The sequence below is a fragment of the Ovis canadensis genome, chromosome 24 (genome assembly GCF_042477335.2).
Source record: "Ovis canadensis isolate MfBH-ARS-UI-01 breed Bighorn chromosome 24, ARS-UI_OviCan_v2, whole genome shotgun sequence".
NCBI lineage: Eukaryota > Metazoa > Chordata > Mammalia > Artiodactyla > Bovidae > Ovis > Ovis canadensis.
In genome coordinates this window covers 42,564,600-42,583,204 of record NC_091268.1, presented here as the reverse complement: position 1 = coordinate 42,583,204, position 18,605 = coordinate 42,564,600, and the positions used below count along the sequence as shown (strand labels likewise).

The 18,605-nt window shown below is 44.4% G+C and overlaps 1 protein-coding gene across 1 annotated transcript in view; it reads right to left on the bottom strand.

The window, feature by feature from the left end:
- ITGAM (integrin subunit alpha M) overlaps positions 1-13,974 on the bottom strand; it is a 44,423-nt gene extending 30,449 nt beyond the window's left edge. Inside the window, exons 1-10 of the mRNA XM_069570684.1 lie at positions 13,822-13,974; positions 11,206-11,311; positions 7,953-8,056; positions 7,398-7,468; positions 7,134-7,251; positions 5,729-5,859; positions 5,164-5,309; positions 4,030-4,183; positions 2,848-2,998; positions 1,340-1,413 (exon numbers count right to left, since the gene is read on the bottom strand). Of these exons, the coding sequence (XP_069426785.1) occupies positions 1,340-1,413; positions 2,848-2,998; positions 4,030-4,183; positions 5,164-5,309; positions 5,729-5,859; positions 7,134-7,251; positions 7,398-7,468; positions 7,953-8,056; positions 11,206-11,311; positions 13,822-13,849 (1,083 nt within the window). The 5' untranslated portion in view covers positions 13,850-13,974. The remainder of the gene's footprint in view (positions 1-1,339; positions 1,414-2,847; positions 2,999-4,029; positions 4,184-5,163; positions 5,310-5,728; positions 5,860-7,133; positions 7,252-7,397; positions 7,469-7,952; positions 8,057-11,205; positions 11,312-13,821) is intronic.
- Positions 13,975-18,605: the final 4,631 nt, after the last annotated feature.

Here is an 18,605-nt window from a genome sequence, read left to right as displayed (position 1 = left end):
ATCATACTTCTGGGTAAATATCCAAAAGAAATGAAAATACTAACTTGAAAAGGTATCTGGGACTTCCCTGGTGGTTCAGGGGTTAAGAATCCTCCTGCCAGTGTAGGGGACACAAGTTCAATCCCTGGTCTGGGAAAGTCCCACATACTGTAGAGCAACTAAGCCCATGCACCTCAGGTACCGAAGCCCATGCGCCTAGAGACCATGCTCTGCAACAAGAGTAGCCACTGCAGTGAGAAGCCTGGGCACTGCAACTAGAGAGTAGCCCCCGCTCGCCACAACTAGAGAAAGCCCGTGTGCAGCAGTGAAGACCCAGCACAATCAAACATAAATAAATTAGCTTTTAAATGATACTACTGAACTTGTTTTCAAAGCAGAAACAAACTCACAGACATAGAAAACATATTTATGATTACCAAAGAGGAAAGTGGGAGAAGGGATAAATTAAGAAATTGGGATTTATAGATACACACTACTATATGACCAACCTAAATAGCATATTGAAAAGCAGAGACATTACTTTGCCGACTAAGGTCTGTCTAGTCAAGGCTATGGTTTTTCCAGTGGTCATATATGGATGCAAGATTTGGACTGTGAAGAAAGCTGAGCACCAAACAATCGATGCTTTTGAAATGTGGTGTTGGAGAAGACTCTCGAGAGTCCCTTGGACTGCAAGGAGATCCAACCAGTCCATTCTGAAGGAGATCAGTCCTGGGATTTCTTTGGAAGGAATGATGCTGAAGCTGAAACTCCAGTACTTTGGCCACCCCATGCGAAGAGTTGACTCATTGGAAAAGACTTTGATGCTGGGAGGGATTGGGGGCAGGAGGAGAAGGGGACGACCGAGGATGAGATGGCTGGATGGCATCACTGACTCAATGGACGCGAGTCTGAGTGAACTCCGAGAGTTGGTGATGGACAGGGAGGCCTGGCGTGCTGTGATTCATGGGGTTGCAAAGAGTCAGACACAACTGAGCGACTGAACTGAACTGAACTGAACTACTATATATAAAACAGATGAACAACAAGGTCCTACTGTGTAGCACAGGGAACTGTATTCAATATCTTATTATAGGCTATAATGGAAAAGAATATGAAAAGGAATATAAATATATATATATACATATATATATATATGAGAGAGAGAGAGAACTGAATCACTTTGCTGTACACCAGAAATCAATACAATACTGTAAATTAGCCATACTTCAATTTTAAAAAAAGAAAAAAGATGTACCTCCCAACAGGTACTCATCACAGAGAATAGCCCCCAAATCTTCGCACCTCTTCTCCTGCTTTGTCTCACCCCTCGACTCCAATTAAACAAAAGACCACTTACGGAGGTGAAGGCAGCACTTAAACCTTCCTGAGACATCTCATATTCAAAGGAACTGGTACTTCCTGTCTGCGTACCTGTGAAGAAAAGTACACTCTACATTAAAGAAGGCAGAAGAACCGAGAACAGGGGCTGGAAACCTTAATGCTATAGCAACCAGACAAAAGCAGCCTCAGATGAGAGCCATACAACCCACTCTCCTTATTTTTACATTTCCTCTGTTATGCTTTTGTTTTTCATTTAAGTTACAGTTAATCTACAATATTAATGTCAGTTTCAGGTGACAGCATAGTGATTCAGTATTTTCACAGATTATCCTCCTTTATAGGTTATTGCAAGATAATGGCTATAATTTATATCTTTGTTGCTTATCTAGCCGTATTGCTGTTGTTCAGTCACTAAGTTGTGTCCAACTCTTTGCACCCCCATAAACTGCACCACAATTTATGGTTTCTCTGTCCTTCACTGTCTCCTGGAGTTTGCTCAAATTCATCTCCATTGAGTCTGTGATGCCCTGCAACCGTCTTATCCTCTGTCACTCCTTTCTCCTGCCCTCAATCTTCCCCAGCCTCAGGGTCTTTCCAATGAGTCAGCTCTTTGCATCAGGTGGTCAAAGTATTAGAGTTTCAGCTTCAGTATCAGTCCTTCTAGTGAATTTTCAGAGTTGATTCCCTTTAGGTTTGATCTCCTTGCTGTCCAAGGGACTCCCAAGAGTCTTCTCCAGCACCACAATTCAAAAGCATCGATTCTTTGGTGCTCAGCCTTCTTTATGATCCAACTCTCACATGACTACTAGAAAAACCATAGCTTTGACTATATGGACCATTGTCGGCATGTGGCCCCTTTTTGATACTTATTTTTATTTATTCGGCTGCACTGGCTCTTCGATATGGATGCAGGATCCAGTTCCCTGACCAGGGATCAAACCTTGACTCCCAGGATTGGGAACATGGAGTCTTAACCACTAGACCACCAGGGAAGGCCGCATATGCCCCTTTTAAAGGGATGGTGGCTCTTTGGTTCCAACTATTTTTTGTCCAGTGGGTATACGGTCCTCAAGGTGTCTAATCTTCCAAATTTTCAAGAGAAACCATAAATCCAGACTGTATGTGAACATTCCCCCAATTTTTAAATTCTTTCCTTAAACAAACATTTATTGAACATGCTTCATGCACCAGGCATTATTCTAAGCACTGGAGATGCAGCAGTGAACCAAAGAGACAAATGTTGGCAACACATCCAAATTTGGGGAAAATACCACATGGGATTTGTCCCCCCCCCCGTACCCTCTAATTTTGCAGCCTGTAGCCAAGACTTGCAAAATTAGATCTTTCTATTTCAAAGAAATGGAGCGAGAGGCCAGAGTTGTTGAGAACTGGAGGAAGAAGACAGTTGATGATGACGGTCAGAATGCCAAGGGTTAGGAGGTCCTTGTTTCTAGAGGGAAATACGTGTTTGGGGGTAAGGGGCTGCCTTTGGAGCTGCTCCAGGACTACAAAACCTTAGCTTACCCTCAATCGCAAAGATCTTTTCCTGAAGCTGGTTCTGAATGGTCTTCAGAGCTTCGAAGTTATTCACCTGGAACACGTGATCAGCAGGCGGCTTAGATGCAATAGTATCGAGCTCCTTTCGAGATTTCTTACTGTTAAAAGCATCTCCCACCTGTTACCAAAAAACAGAGGTCGAATCAGACAGTTCCTGGAAGTAGCACTCTCCTCCCGCAAAGAAAATTCTACAGGAAAAGAATCTGAAAATATCTGTCCAAGGAAGGAATGTACTAGAAGGCCCCAGGGACAGGGCTGCCAGGTACAGTGGAACAGGTTGTACACTCTACATTCTGTCAAGGGGGAAATTGGGGCTGAAATTCAGCCTTTGGTGCATTTTCTGTGCCATGCCTCCTGGCATGGAACTGACCTCTTTTTAGAAGACAGGGAGCTTTCTCCTTCATATGAAGTTGTTTCCCACTTGGCAAGCCAGGGACCCCAGATGATACATCTTTCTATGTCATACAAAATACTGTAGTAGTTTGATGACACCGATGCTCCCAACCCATTACCCCTTCCTGTATCCAAGCCCTTTCCCCAAAACTTTGCTGTGCCCTCCTCTTCCTGGAAGACTATTCTGCTCCATTCATTGTCTCTGGGCTCTGCCACATGTATTGCTTTAGTTCTCAGATGTTATACAGAGGAGGCTTGAAAAAATGTTATACAGAGGCTGTGATACAGAGGCTTGATAAAATGCTTGCAACATTTCTACTTGCTCTTTTTCTCCTCTGCTTTCACCATGAGAACATGCCCAGGCTAGCCCACTGGAGGAAGAGACACATGGAACAGGAGCATCAAGTTACCCCAGCCCCAGGAGACAAACATAGCAACCCTCAGACATGGAGAGAGCCCAGTCAAGATCAGCAGAGCCACCAACAAGCCTGCAGCTGATTACAGACATGTGAGTGAGTCCAGCTGGGACCAGAAAAACTGCCCAGCCTGACCGACAGACTCACTTACCATTTTAAGCCACTGAATGTTGGGATCATTTGTTATACAGCATCATTGCAACAATAGTTCACTGAGACAGGTGCATCTGTGCTAGCAGAGATTACTCTGGCCCCCTTTATTGATGCTTGCAAGTTCAAAGGAGGGTGTGTTTGAGTAGAAACCCACACAAGTATCAAGTCAGAGAGCCACATTTCCTACCCCAATGACGTAGCGAATGATCCCTTTTCTATCAGCTTCAGGGATGACATCCCTATACTCCAAAGGATCGAGATATTTTTCCCCATCTGTGATGACAATCATGATCTTCAGGGCATGATTCCGGGCTCCATTGCTGCTGTGAAACAGTTCTCTTCTATCCAGGGTAAAGGAGAGAAAAGTCAAATTCAAGCAGACAGAGAGATGCACTTAATACCAGGGGAGGAACATCAGCAGTTACAGATGTAACTGGACTCTGTCTAGAAGGTGCTTGTGCTCCCCTGGGACAAACACTGAACTGTAGGTCCGCCAAGATCTGGAAGGGCAGCAGAAGAACAGGAAAGTGGAAGGAAAAGAAGCCTTCATTGCTTTTATATTCTTTGGCATAGGGTGATTTTTTAAATTGAGTATTATTCCTTCTAAATTAAAAAGTTTCATAGCTTATTTATGCCTTCATCACACCTCTCCTACTGGCTCTCCAGCTCATCTTCCTGTACTTTTGTCTCAACTCCTACCCTTGCCTCTAAACACACACACACACATATATATATAGATCAGAGGGAACTTTCCAAAACAAGATATGGGTACATCTTCCCACTGCTGAAAATGTCAATGGATCCATTGGCTTTTCAGTTGCCTTGCTAACCTGGCCTCAACTGATCTTTCTACACTCCCTCCAGCCTTGCTCTCTCTCCCCCTAACCCCTGCCTTGTTGTTGTTGCTTAGTCGCTCAGTCGTGTCCAGCTCTTTGCAACCCCATGGACCATAGCCCACCAGGTTCCTCTGTCCAGGGATTTCCCAGGCAAGAACACTGGAGTGGGTTGCCATTTCCTTCTCCAGGGGATCTTCCCAACCCAGGGATGGAACCCATGCCTCCTGTGTTGGCAGGTAGATTCTTTACCACTGAGCCTCCAGAGAAGCCCTTACTCTCACCTTTACTCACAATTTGTATGTCATGAACATACCAGGCACAGTCCCTCCTCCACACCTAACTCAAACCGCCCCATCCACTGGAAATACCCTCTACCCCAGCCCTTTCTGAACAATACCCCTTTATCCTGCAAAGCTCAGCCAAAAAAAAAAAAAAAAAAAAAAAAACCTCCTCCTTTCATCCTAAGCAAAGAGGGAAGAGCTTACACTACTTTGCGGATCCCCGTGGCTGTGTGCGTCCTCCCGAACAGCTGTCCTATTGGCCTCACCAGTAATTCCAGGTCTGAGTTTCTCTTGAAATCATTGAAGGTGAAGTGAGTCCGGAAGTCATCCGAGTACTGCATCAGAGCGAACTGGGAACAGGCACCTGGTGTTAGACTGGAGCAGGCCCCCCTCCTCCCACTTACCTATCTCCCAGAAAGCTCTCCATAAATCCTGAAATACTCCAGGCTCCAAATTCTTCCAAATTCTGCCCCATCCCAGCCCTTCTGCCTCACCAGGAGGACTGCGATTGGCCATCCGTTCCCACTTCTTAGCACTAGAACTTAGCCAGAGATAACATATGGGTTTCATGTCCCACACCAACCCCTATCAATTACTGTGCCTGCTTTACAGAGGGCTGCAAAAAGGCTGAAGCTGCATCCAGTCAGAGCAAGACAGCAAATCATGAAAGAAGATGCTGATCAGCTGGCAATTTGGCACCATCTGGACAGGAAATAGGACAGGACCCACCTTAGGCAGGCTGTTCCCTAACCTACCCATTTGCACTCACCAAGGTTTTGGACTTTTGGAATCGACTCATCACAGTTGAGACAAACTTCTTCATCCGATCAAAGTCTACTGGGTCGATGCTACCAGAGCCATCAATCAAAAAGGCAATGTCACTGTCTTGCTGAGGGCACTCTGGGGGAAAAGGGAAAAGAACTGATTAAGTACAAGAGACTCGGGTTCTTTTTTTTTTTTTTTAATCAGCTGTCTGCTGAGCAATGAGAATGAAAGGTAGACAAGATGACAGCCATGCACTTAACTAAAGAAAAACATGGGACAAAGTGGCGTGGGAAACTTTAGTTCATTCTGCTCAAGGCAGGGAAAGTAGAGTTATCACAGCTACCTCATCAGTTCAGTTCAGTCGCTCAGTCGTGTCCGACTCTTTGCGACCCCATGAATTGCAGCACGCCAGGCCTCCCTGTCCATCACCAACTCCCGGAGTTCACTCAGACTCGCATCCATCGAGTCGGTGATGTCATCCAGCCATCTCATCCTCTGTCGTCCCCTTCTCCTCCTGCCCCCAATCCCTCCCAGCATCAGAGTCTTTTCCAATGAGTCAACTCTTCGCATGAGGTGGCCAAAATACTGGAGTTTCAGCTTTAGCATCATTCCCTCCAAAGAAATCCGAGGGCTGATCTCCTTCAGAATGGACTGGTTGGATCTCCTTGCAGTCCAAAGGACTCTCAAGAGTCTTCTCCAACACCACAGTTCAAAAGCATCAATTCTTTGGTGCTCAGCTTTCTTCACAGTCCAACTCTCACATCCATACATGACTGCTGGAAAAACCATAGCCTTGACTAGACGGAACTTTGTTGGCAAAGTAATGTCTCTGCTTTTGAATATGCTATCTAGGTTGGTCATAACTTTTCTTCCAAGGAGTAAGCGTCTTTTAATTTCATGGCTGCAGTCACTATCTGCAGTGATTTTGGAGCCCAAAAATGAATAAGAAATAATTTGCAGACTTCCCTGGTGGTCCAGTGGTTAAGAATCTGACCTCCCAGTGAAACATGGGTTCGATCCCAGGGGCAGGAAGTTTCCACATGCCGCGGGGCAAGCGAGCCCATACGCCACGACTACTAAGCCCACGTGCGCTAGAGCCCATACTCCGAAACGAGAGAAGCCACTAGAATGAGAAGCCTGAGCCCCACACCTAGAGACTAGCCCTTGCTCGCTGCAGCTAGAAAAACACCCCCAACCAGCAATGAAGACCCAGCACAGCCAAAAATAAATAATTTTCTTAAAAAAGAAGAAAAGCCTGGAATGTTTAAGAGTGAAAATTGAAGAGAAACACTGGAACCCAGTTTCCTCACCCTTCTGCACCAAGATTTGTAAATAATCCCCCAGACTACAAGTCCCCAGCCCAGTCCTGACCAGGGCCCTCCAGTCTCACACTGCTCCTCTGTACCCACCTCTGAGGGCCGCTGGGATCCTCCTGGGTTTCTGGAGTAGATTGGATCCAAACAAGAAGCAGAGGCCATTTGCATAAGTGTTCTCCTTGCAAATTTGGTGCACTGTGGGGCCACAGGCCTAAGGGGCAGGGAAACAGTGGGAGAGACTGTCTCTGCTCTCTGTCCTTTCAACCCAGCATCTCCACCCATCAAGACCCCAGGCCTAGCAGCCTTGGGCCCCCAACTCCTTCCCTTGGAACACTCCCATGACCCAAGGCAACTTACCAGCAGCCGGAAAGGGTTGGCAGCAAACGCAATAGACAAGCCCAGGGACATGTTCACAGCCTCCGGGGGAACTGAGAGGACAGATACACACATGGTCAGCCTTGGGGGATGGAAGGGGCTCTGTAAGAGCTAGATGGGCTTCCCTGGCAGCTCAGTGGTAAAGAGTCTGCCTGCCAAAGCAGGAGACCAGGGTTTGATCCCTGGGTCAGGAAGATCCCCTGGAAGGCTAAATGGCAACATACTCCAGTATGCCTGCATGGGAAATTCCATGGACAGAGGAGCCTGGCAGGCTACAGTCCATGGGGTCTCCAAGAGTTGGACATGACTTAGTGATTAAACAACAAGAGCGGGACAGGAGTCACCTCAACCTGGGAGATTCGGAGGTCTGACAGATCCAAAGAGGCATGTAGGTCATAGAAAGGGACAAGGAGGGGGGTGCCTGACAGTGATTGCATACAGCTCAGAGGCAGAGGAGCTGCCCCCATGAGCCACCCACCACAGACCCCAGGACAAAGGCCTGACAAGTCCAGGTGTGTGCAGAGGTCGATGACTCACCCTGCAGGGGGATGGCCTCACACCTGCCCGTGCTGTAGTCACACTGGTAGAGGCCGCCTGTTTGATTAGCAGCCTTTACCTCCTGGGGGGCTCCAACCACCAGCCTGGAGAGAAAGGGATAAGAGGACATGAGGACAACTGGGGAGGAGACCAACGATGGAAGTTCTGCCACTCAGAGGAAAAGTGGGGAGCCCCCTCACAGGGATTCCCCACCTCCCCCCAGCAGGAAGAAGGCTCAGCAAAGAAAAAATGAGGACGTTCTTTTTTAACCATTGTTTGTTTATTGTGACTATTCTCGTAATCCAGTCATTTGCATTTATGGTCCCAAGGGTCACTTCAGTAAGTTCAAGAATTTCTAAATCGTGAAGGTAGATAGTCTACCTCCCTAACTTGAAAGCATGTCCCTCTTCCCGTGTCAGGCAAGGATGCAAGACTGCAGAGTGGAAAGGAACAGAGGCCGTGGAGTTTTACTGTCTGAAATCAAAATTTAGTCCCACCCGTACTTCCTGTGTGACCTTGAAGGACTGAATTAATTACCTTATTATTCTTCAATGTTCTCATCTCTAAAATACAGAGAACAGTAGTACCTACCTCAAAGTTATTATCATGATTAAACAAGTTAGTCCATGCACAGTTCCCAAACAGGAAAATGTCTGGGGACTTCCCTGGCAGTGCAGTGGTTAATATTCTGCACTTCCATGTAGAGGGCATGGGTTCAATTCCTGGTCAGGGAACTGAGATCCTGCCTGCAATATGGCACAGCCAAAAAATTTTTTTCTATTTTTTAAAATAGGAAAATGTTTAATCTTGGAGTGAGAAGAGTCCCTCTAAGGAGGACATAATATATCCAGAAGTCATTTTTAAATGAATACAGAACCCTACAAGTTTTTTATTTTTTTATTTTTTATTTTTGATCATGCCACAAGGCATTTGAGATCCTAGTTCACCAACCAAGGGTCAAACCCATGCCCCCTGCCACAGAAGCTCAGCGTCCTAACCACTGGACTGCCAGGGAAGTCTCCCCAACAGTCATTTAAAATAAATTTCTGTATGTGATCTACTACCAAAAACAAAGTCAAAAAATAAATGATAAACTGGGGGAGGGAGATGAATACCCAGACTATTTCCTCAGTAGTCAGATCTCCTGCAAATCAAGAAGAAAAAAAAGAGAGAGAGAAAAATGGACCACAGATAAGGAGGAAAAAAAGTGTTCACAGAAAAGGAAATAAATCTCTCTTAAAAGAAGAAATGCAATTTAAAACTAAATTGAGATACCATTTCTTCCCTATTTGATTTACAAAAATCATTAAGTTTGCTAACACTTTAGGTTGGCTAACTGGTGGGGAAGTAAGTGTTTGCACAAATTTCTGGCGCGAGTGCAAAGTGTTGCCACCATCATAGAAGGTAATCTGGAAAAATCTATTAAAATTACATATGCACATGTACCCTTGGATCCAGCAATCCTAGTTTTAGGAATTTACTTCCAAAATATACTTGCTCATGTACAAAATGCCAGCATTGTTTATAGAGCAAAAGTTTGGAAACAATCCAATGTCTGCTCAGAAAAGATTTAAATGTAACAAAAAAGTAAAGTACAGTATTTCCAAATAATAGATAATAATAAAAATAGAATATGATGTCAGCATAAAAAAGAACAAGGAAGCTCTTACTTATTCAGTAAAATCAGCAAGCTCTGCTAATTTAAAAAAAAATTGCAAAAGACAGTTTAGAGCAGAAGCTGGCAAATTTTTTTCTCAAAAAACGGCATTATTTCCATAAATATTATTTTTGTAAAAGTAAATATTTTAGGCTTTGCAGGCTATAAAGTCTGTGTCCCAGCCTCCCTGTTCTACTACTGTGCTCCAGAGCTGCCATAAATAATAAATGAATAGAGATTGTCTTACTAAGTGAAGTAAGTCAGGAAAAAAAATACAATATCACTCATATGTGGAGTCCAGTTTTAAAAAAAAGGTATAAAAATGAATTTACAAAACAGACGCAGACTCACTGATTTCAAAAACAAACTTACGGTTACCAAAAGGGAAACGTAAGCGGGAGAGATAAGTTCGGAATTTACTATTAACACACATACACTGCTGTATATAAATTCGACAACCAAAACAAGGACCTATGGTATATAGTAGAATGAACTCTACTCAATTTTCTGTAATAACCTATACGGGAAAAGAATCTCAAAAATAATGAATCTATGTACATGTATAACCAAACCACTTTGCTGTACATCTAAAACCAGCACAACATTGTAAATCAGCTATACTCCAATAGAAAATTTAAGTATTAGAAAATAATAATCACAATAACAGTAATAATAATAAATGGCAAGTCGGGGGTGGAGTGGCCAATTGTCAATAAAATGTATTTACAAAAATAGGCAACAGGCTGTTGTTTGAGTACAACATGTGCTATAAATTGTGTGCAGGATGGAGGTTAGAAAACTGCGGTCTGTGCAGTGCAAACACCTCTGAAAGAACACACGTGAAACCGCTTACCAGGAACCCTGCTGGGGAGGGAGCTGGGGGGTGAGAGGGAGGAAGAGGTTTTCTATCACACTCTTTCATATCTTTTGAATTTATTAAAATTTATTAAATTTAATAAATTTATTAAATCTTAATTTATTAAATTAAGAAAAAAAGCAAATCAAGGAAATTTCAATTTTTTTCAGGTATGTTGTCTTTTTTTTTCATTGGAGGATAATTACTTTATATCATTGTGTTGGTTTCTGCCATACATCAACATGAATCAGCCATAGGTATACATATGTCCCCTCCCTCTTAAACCTCCCTGCCACCTCCCAGCAGATCCGATCACTCTAGGTTGTCACAGAGCCCCAGTTTGAGTTCCCTGAGTCATACAGCAAATCCCCACTGTCTATTTTACATATGGTAATGCACATGTTTCAGCGTTACTCTCTTAACTGTCCCACTCTAGCCTTCCCTCGCTGTGTCCGCAAGTCTGTTCTTTATGTCTGCATCTCCTTTGCTGCCCTGCAAATAGGTTCATCAGTAATTGTCTCTCTAGATTCCATATATGCATGAGTTAATATAAGATCTGTGTTCCTCTCACTTACTTCACCCTGTATAATAGGCTCTAGGTAATATTCCATTGTATACGTTTACCACATCTTTATCCATTCATCAGTCGATGGACATCTAGCTTGCTTCCACGTCCTAGCTAAGTATGTTAAATCTTGGAGGGAAAGTGTGTGGGCAGGGAGTGCCCCTGCAGCCCTTACCGGGATCCCTGAATCTGGACCACGCTCTGCCCGAAGCCCCTTGCGTTGTTTTGGAAGATGACTGCTTTTTCCGTGTCCAGGTTGAACCCATGACATAAGGCCAAGGCTGGAGGGAGAACAAGGGGGTAGAAGTCAGGAGGTGATATGCAAACAGTTAAGAAAGCAGCCTGGGACTTCCCTAGTGGTCCAGTGGTTAAGACTCTGAGCTTCCAATGCAGGGGCACAAGTTCCATCCCCGGTTGAAGAACTAAGATTCCACATGCCACAGAGCTTGGGCAAAAAATTAAATTAAATTAAAAAATAAGAAAGATTAAAAAAAGAAAGAAAGCAGCCTGCTCTCTTGCCCCAAGCATATTCCTGTCAGGATTCACCCTAACCCCACGTGGAGATGGGTTCCCCTCAGGTCCCAGCCTGGAGCAGAGGTCACCACACTCTTTCTATAAAGGGGAACATGCTAAGTCCCTTCAGTCATGTCCAGTTCTTTGCAACCCCATGGACTATAGCCCACCAGGCTCCTCTGTCCATGAGATTCTCCAGGCAAGGATACTGGAGTGGGTTGCCAAGCCCTTATTCAAGGGATCTTCCTGAAGCAGGGACTGAATCCATGTCTCTCACATCTCTTGTATTGGCAAGCAAGTTCTTTACCTCTAGTGCCACTTGGGAAGCCTTCTATAAAGGGCTCAATAGCAAATATTTTAGGCTTTGCGGACCAAGAGGCAAATGGAATCCAGTTATGTATGTATTTATATAAGAAAAGAAGGGGTTTCCCTGGTGGCTCAGACAGTAAAGAATCTGTTCACAACGTGGGAGACCCGGATTCAGTCCCTGGGTCAGGAAAATCCCCTGGAGAAGGGAATGGCAACCCACTCCAGTATTCTTGCTTGGAAAATTCCATGGACAGAGGAGCCTCTCAGGCTACCGTCCATGGGGTCACAAAGAGTTGGACACAACTAAGCGATTACACTTTCACTTTCACGAAAAGAAAAAATGCATTTTTCATGAAGGAAATTCAAAATAGAATAATTGAGTAAAAGTTCTTTTAATACGATTTTGCTGATGAGACAGATGAAATTTTGCAGGATTTAAAGTTAGTGTTCCTTGTCATGGATTAATACAAATATTCTTCTGGATCTCATAGCTCCAAACATTCATCTGGGACCCATGTACAAAAACACATAATGAGTCCTCACATTATGCCCCCAGACCACAGTTTGCTGACTCCTCGCCTTAGAACACCAATATCGGGCATAACGGAAGAAATTTTGATATACTGAGCTATGGGAAGTCATTCTGGCTTCTGTGCATGATAAGCCACTTCAGTTGTGTCCGACTCTTTGTGATCCCATGGACTGTAGCCCACCAGGCTCCTCTGTCCATGGTATTCTTGCAAGGATACTGGATTGGGTTGCTATGTCCTCCTCCAGGAGATCTTCCAGTAGGAGGTTTGATCCAGGAGACACAGATTTGACCCCTGGTCCGGAAAGGTCCCACATGCTGCAGGGCAGCTACGCCCAGGCGCCGCAGCCACAGGAGCCATGTGCCTTACAGCCGGCGCTCGCTCTGCCTCAGGAGAAACCACCACAATGAGAATCTCGGGCACCGCAGCTAGAGAGTGGCCCCTGCTTGCCGCAACTAGAGAAAGTCTGCATGCAGCAGTGAAGACCCAGTGCAGTCAAAACTAAATAAAGTTTTTAAAATAAAAAAACAAAGATGAAATACTTCCTTTCCTGGGATGCCAATGCTGTTCCTGCTTTGATGATAAGACTTCCTTCCCAGGTGCCAAGCCCATACCAACTTTCTGTGTACCTGATGATCTGTTTGGCTTTCATGTCTTTTGAAACCTCAAAAGAATGCATCCCTGACTTGTTTGATGTGCTTTCTTCTGACAAGATATAAAACTATGCCCAAAACCCTGCTTCTCTGGAGCAGTTCCTCCGAATTCTCAGGAGGCTGTCTCCTGGGCTATAGTCCTCAGTTTGACTCAGACAAACAAACAAACCTCTTTTCTTGTTTATCGATTATGTCCATCAACAGGTACATTCAGCCCCTCTCTGAGCCCCACCCTAGGTTCCCACTCCACTGATTTGCCCAACAGTAAGTTCCTAAAGACTCCATTAGGTAATTTCCTCCCTGTGCAACTCACAAGCATTTCTTTCCCCTCTTTGGCTCACACACCACAAAACAGACAAAAAAGGAAAACGAACTCGAATCATTTCAGTCAGTCAGTCATTCGACAAACATTTACACCTGGGTCCTTGGAAAAGAGGAGACAAATAGGAGGTGAGATGGAATCCAAGAAAAAGCACTCTGAGAAGAGAAGCCAAGATCTACTGTGCACCCTTCAATATGTCTTTTCACCTCTCTACACCTCAGTTTCCTCATTTGTGAAGACGGGACCAACCAAACCAGGGCATACTCTATGAACCGAGTCATTTATCCAAGCCTCTGTGACCATCCCATTTCAGTCTAGCTCTACTTCGTGAATCCCTTCACCTTCCTCCAATCCCCTTTGGCTCTCCCCAGTCTCATTCCTAAGTATTCTGGACACTTTGTCTCCACTCACAAACTCACAAACTCCCCTCCTCCTCCTCAGAGGACCCCCAGCTCCAGGCACACCTGTTAGTAGAAGGATTCTGTGATTCATAGCTGGAAGCAGCAGGAACCGTGAGGCCGCAGGCAGCACTGAGCCACTTCAAGGAAGCCACTAAAGCCAGGAAGGACAAAAACAGAGAAGTAGGAGGCAGAAGCCTGTCAGACTCAAAGGAAGAGGGCGGAGGCTCAGTGAGCACACAGTCCCGCCTGACTTTCCTATCCAGGCTGTGTGCACACAGCCTGGGCTTCTTCCCTACCCAGCTCCCTGGCCCAAACCATCAGGGTCCATATCCCAAAGTTATCTTTGTTTGCCCACCTGCTTTTAGAGTTGGCCAAAACGTCATGAAAAACAAAGAATAGACTGAGGACCTACCTCCCAGAACATGTCTCCCTGAAGCACGGTTTGCAAAATGTCCCTCCCTCCCACCCAAGAAGCTGTCTTCTGGTGCGGCCATCAATAAGGACAACTCAGGTACAGGGACATCTGGTGATTTTTGAATATTATTTTGCTTTAAAAAAATGTCTCAAATGCTTTTGCCCAGGAATTTTCACTTCCAAGAATTTATCTTGGGACTTTCATGCTGGTCCAGTGGCTAAGACTCTGCACATCTAATGATGCCGAGAGCCCAGGTTTGATCCCTGGTCAGGGGACTAGACCACAGGCCTCAACTAAGGAAACGTGTGCTGCAAGTAAGACACGGCACAGCCAAATAAATAAATGTGTTTTAATTTATTTTAAGTTTATCCTAAGAAATAGCTGAGAAGTACAGTCAAAGATGTCTGCACAAACTGTTTTCAAGGACACAGGAGCATAATTTTCATGAAATATATAGAACCCCAAACCATACCTTGTGTCTATCCGCTAATGCGGTCCCCAAGCCAACCATTTTTCAATCTCTCTCAAATATATTCTCTCTTGCCCTTATTCTGCTTTAATAACCAGTGCAAAGAAATGTGTGTTAGTCACTCAGCTGTGTCCGACTCTTTGCGACCCCATGGATTGTAGCCCACCAGGCTCCTCTGTCCATGGAATTCTCCAGACAAGAATACTGGAATGAGTGGCCATTCCCTTCTCCAGGAGGTCTTCCTGACCCAGGAATTGAACCCGGGTCTCCTGCATTGCAGGCAGACTCTTTATCATCTGAGCCACCAGGGAAGCCTACTCTCTGAAAAAAATTCCATTAAAATTCTGAACATTTTGTTTTCAAATTACCTGTTTAAAGATATGAGTGTGGGAGCTTCCCTGGTAGCTCAGCAGCAAAGAACCCATCTGCCCAGGCAAGAGACACAGGTTCGATCACTGACGCAGGAAGATCCCACATGACATGGAGCAGCAGTCCTAAGCCCGTGCATCAGGACTACTGAGCCTGGGCTCTAGAGCCAAGGAGTTGCAACTACTGAAGCCTGCATGCCCTACAGCCTGTACTCTGCAACAAAAGAAGCCACTACAATGAGAAGCCTGGGCACTGCAACCAGAGAAAGCCCCAGAAGTGAAAGTCGCTCAGTCGTATCCAGCTTTTTGTGACCCTATGGACTCCTATACAGTCCATGGAATTCTCCAGGCCAGAATACTAGAGTGGGTAGCCTTTTCATTCTCCAGGGGATTTTCCCAACCCAGGGATCAAACCCAGGTCTCCCACATTGCAGGAGGATTCTTTACCAACTGAGCTATCAGGGAAGCCCAGAGAAAGCCCATACACAGCAACAAAGACCCAGCACAGCCAAAAAGAAATTAATTAATTAAATCATTTTTAAAAGATTTTAGATACATGTGTGTAGGAAGACCAAAACATTTACGGCATTTGTTGCCTGATCACAGGACAATGAGTCTGTTCTTCTCTATTGCCACACAGCAAACTACTCCAAATCTTACCAACTTCAAACAGCAACTTCTCTTTTTTAAATTTGTTTAATTGAAATAGAGTTGATTTACATGGACAGCAAAGTGACTCAGTTTTACATACATAGAATAGCTTGCATCTGCTAATCCCAAAGCTCCCAGTCCATTTCCTTCCCTCTACCCCCTCCCCATTGGCAACCACAAGTCTGAAATAACATCTCTTGTATCATGGTGCTGTGGATTGTCTAGCCCCAGCACTTCCCACCAGGGAATCTCAGATAACTGCAGTCAGATCATGACTGGGGCTGGAGTCCTTGAAGGCTCAGCTGGGCTGGACTTTCAAAATAGATCACTCCCATGGCTGGAAGTTGGTGCTGGCTGTAGGCACGGAGCTTGGTTGGGGCTATCAGCTGTAGGACCTCCATGTGGCTTCTCTGTGTGGCTTGGGCTACTCACAGCAGAGTGGTTAGACCTCAAGGGTAAATATTCCAAGAGATAAAAATGGAAAGTTTCCAGTCTCTTAAGGCGTTGATCTGGAAACTGTCACAGAGTCACTTCCACCATATTCTATTAGTCAAGTAGTCATAGACCTCAACCTCCAAGAGAGGGAGCACAGATCTCATCTCTCAATGTGTTAAAGAAATTGTGATCAACTTTTAATCTGCCACAGGGTGATTTTCATTTCCTTCTCTATATATTTTCGTACTTAAAACTTTCATACCAAAAAAAGGATGATGCTTAAAATCAGAAAGAAAAGAAAAACACCAATAAATAAATGACCATGTCTGTACTTTTTAGCAGGAAAAGGAGCTGAGGAAAAACAAATACAGCCATCAGCTCAGGATGAGAAGATACCAGCAAGGGTGTGGGGACATAGTTTAATAAATCAGCTGGGTTTATTTTTGGTGAAAGGCTTTCATACTCTGATTACCACAAGAAGTTGCTCGGCCATCACAGACCCTCCTTTCCCAGAACAGTGGCCAAGGGACCACTTTAAAGGCCAATGGAAAAATCACAGAAAGATTGTCCAACTCCCAGAGCCTTTCTTAATGACCCATCTAGATGTGCACCTGACCAGGTGATCACAGGTGGGCATCTAGCAACATAGGCTTTTATGCATTCCCTCCCACCCATCCCCTTAGTCCTACTCTTGACAAAATCTTAGCTTGGTTCTGCTGTAAACAGACCCTGAGACAAGGATTCGAGTGCAAGTAATTTATTTGAGAGGTGATCTAGGAAACACTGGTGAAGAAATGGGGATGGAAAAGAACCATAAAAGTGGTGAGACAAAACAAGTTCCCTCTGTAGACAATTAGAATTCAATATACTGAGGAAATCTGAAATCCAGAGTAGAACATGCCTCAGAGTTATCCACTTGAGAGAAGGGGGAGATTGCAGGACTTCCCTGGTGGTCCAGAGGTTGACTTTACTTTCAATGCAGGGGGTTCAGGCTCCCTTCCTGGTTGGGGAACTAAGATCCCACATGCCCTGGGATGTAGCCAAAAATCTTTTTTTTTTTTTAAAGAGGAGAGGGGACCATATTCTTATCCACAACCCACATCAGCTATTAGTGGAGGACTGCCGTCTGGGAAAGCCTTACTTCTCTAGTGCATCCAACCTGCCCTACCCCAAGACAGAGAAGGCTCCAGGACCCATAGAGAGCCTATAGGCAGGCAGGTGCTGGCAGCTAGAAGCCTGGGCAGCTTGCATGAGAATGATAAGCGCTGATGGGATGTGAATGGCACAATTGCAGCACCTGCTACAGATACTCAGATGCTTTTTCATTAACATTCATCATTATATTAAGTTATATATTTATTTAGTTTATCTACTCTCTGACTCCCCAGCTAGAATGTAAAAGCTCCAGAGAGTAGAGATTCTTGTGTGTCTTGCTAATCACTCTGGTTCGTATGAGTTCTTCCCCCTAGGAAATTGATTTGACCAGGGAGAGAATTCTGGGAAGAGGGCAGAGTAGGAAGCACCAAGAATCCCTCCTCCCCATCGAGATGGCAATTGTGCCAGCAGAATCTTGCTAATGTAATCATTTAGGAGCTCTAGAGTCTAGTCAAAGACCTGTGCTTCACTTCAGTGAATTTCTGCTTTTAGCACCGTAGCAGCTACCAAAGTGTAGTTGCACCAGTTGTGTCCAACTCTTTGAGAACCCATGGACTATAGCCCACCAGGCTCCTCTGTTGATGGGATTCTCCAGACAAGAATACTGGAATGGGTTGCCATTCCCTTCTCCAGGGGTTCTTTCCCACCCAGCGATCAAAACCAGGTCTCCCTCATTGCAGGCAGATTCTTTACTGTCTGAGCCATCAACCCTTCACCAACAACCCTTTGGGCCCTTTGCAAGCTTCCCAGGAGCAGGTTGTGTACAACTATTAGGAGCCAAGGTGAATGATAAGAACCTGTCCATTGATAATGCCTATCATGGAATTCTAATTACCAAAGCTTCAAAACTTGAAATAATTTGAGTGAATGGATGTTCCTAACATCAAATCCATCTAAACAGAAAAGAAGGCACCTTGTTGGGATAGAATAAAAACAACCACCATTTGCCTGGTGATTCACAGGTCACTTTCACAGACATAATCTATTTGATACTCACATTCAAACTATGAGTTATTATTAATTATAACTGTCATTTCTCTTGTGAAGAAATTCTTATGTTTGATGCAACCAAATTTATTATTAGCCTTTTCTGTGACTTGCTTAAAAAACCTCCAGAGTTAGATAAACTTATTTTCATCAATATATTCTTCTCATATACCTCTGTTATTTAATTTCTTACTTTGTGTAGAGTTGAATTTTTTGTGGGCAGTGTGAAATAGGAAATCCAATTTCAGTTTTGTCCATAGTAATAATTTTGTTTCCTCTTTTTTATCTATATATTCTTCTCAAATACTTCTTTTACTTCTGTCATTTAATCTCTTACATTATGTAGAGTTGAGTTTTTTGTGTGCAG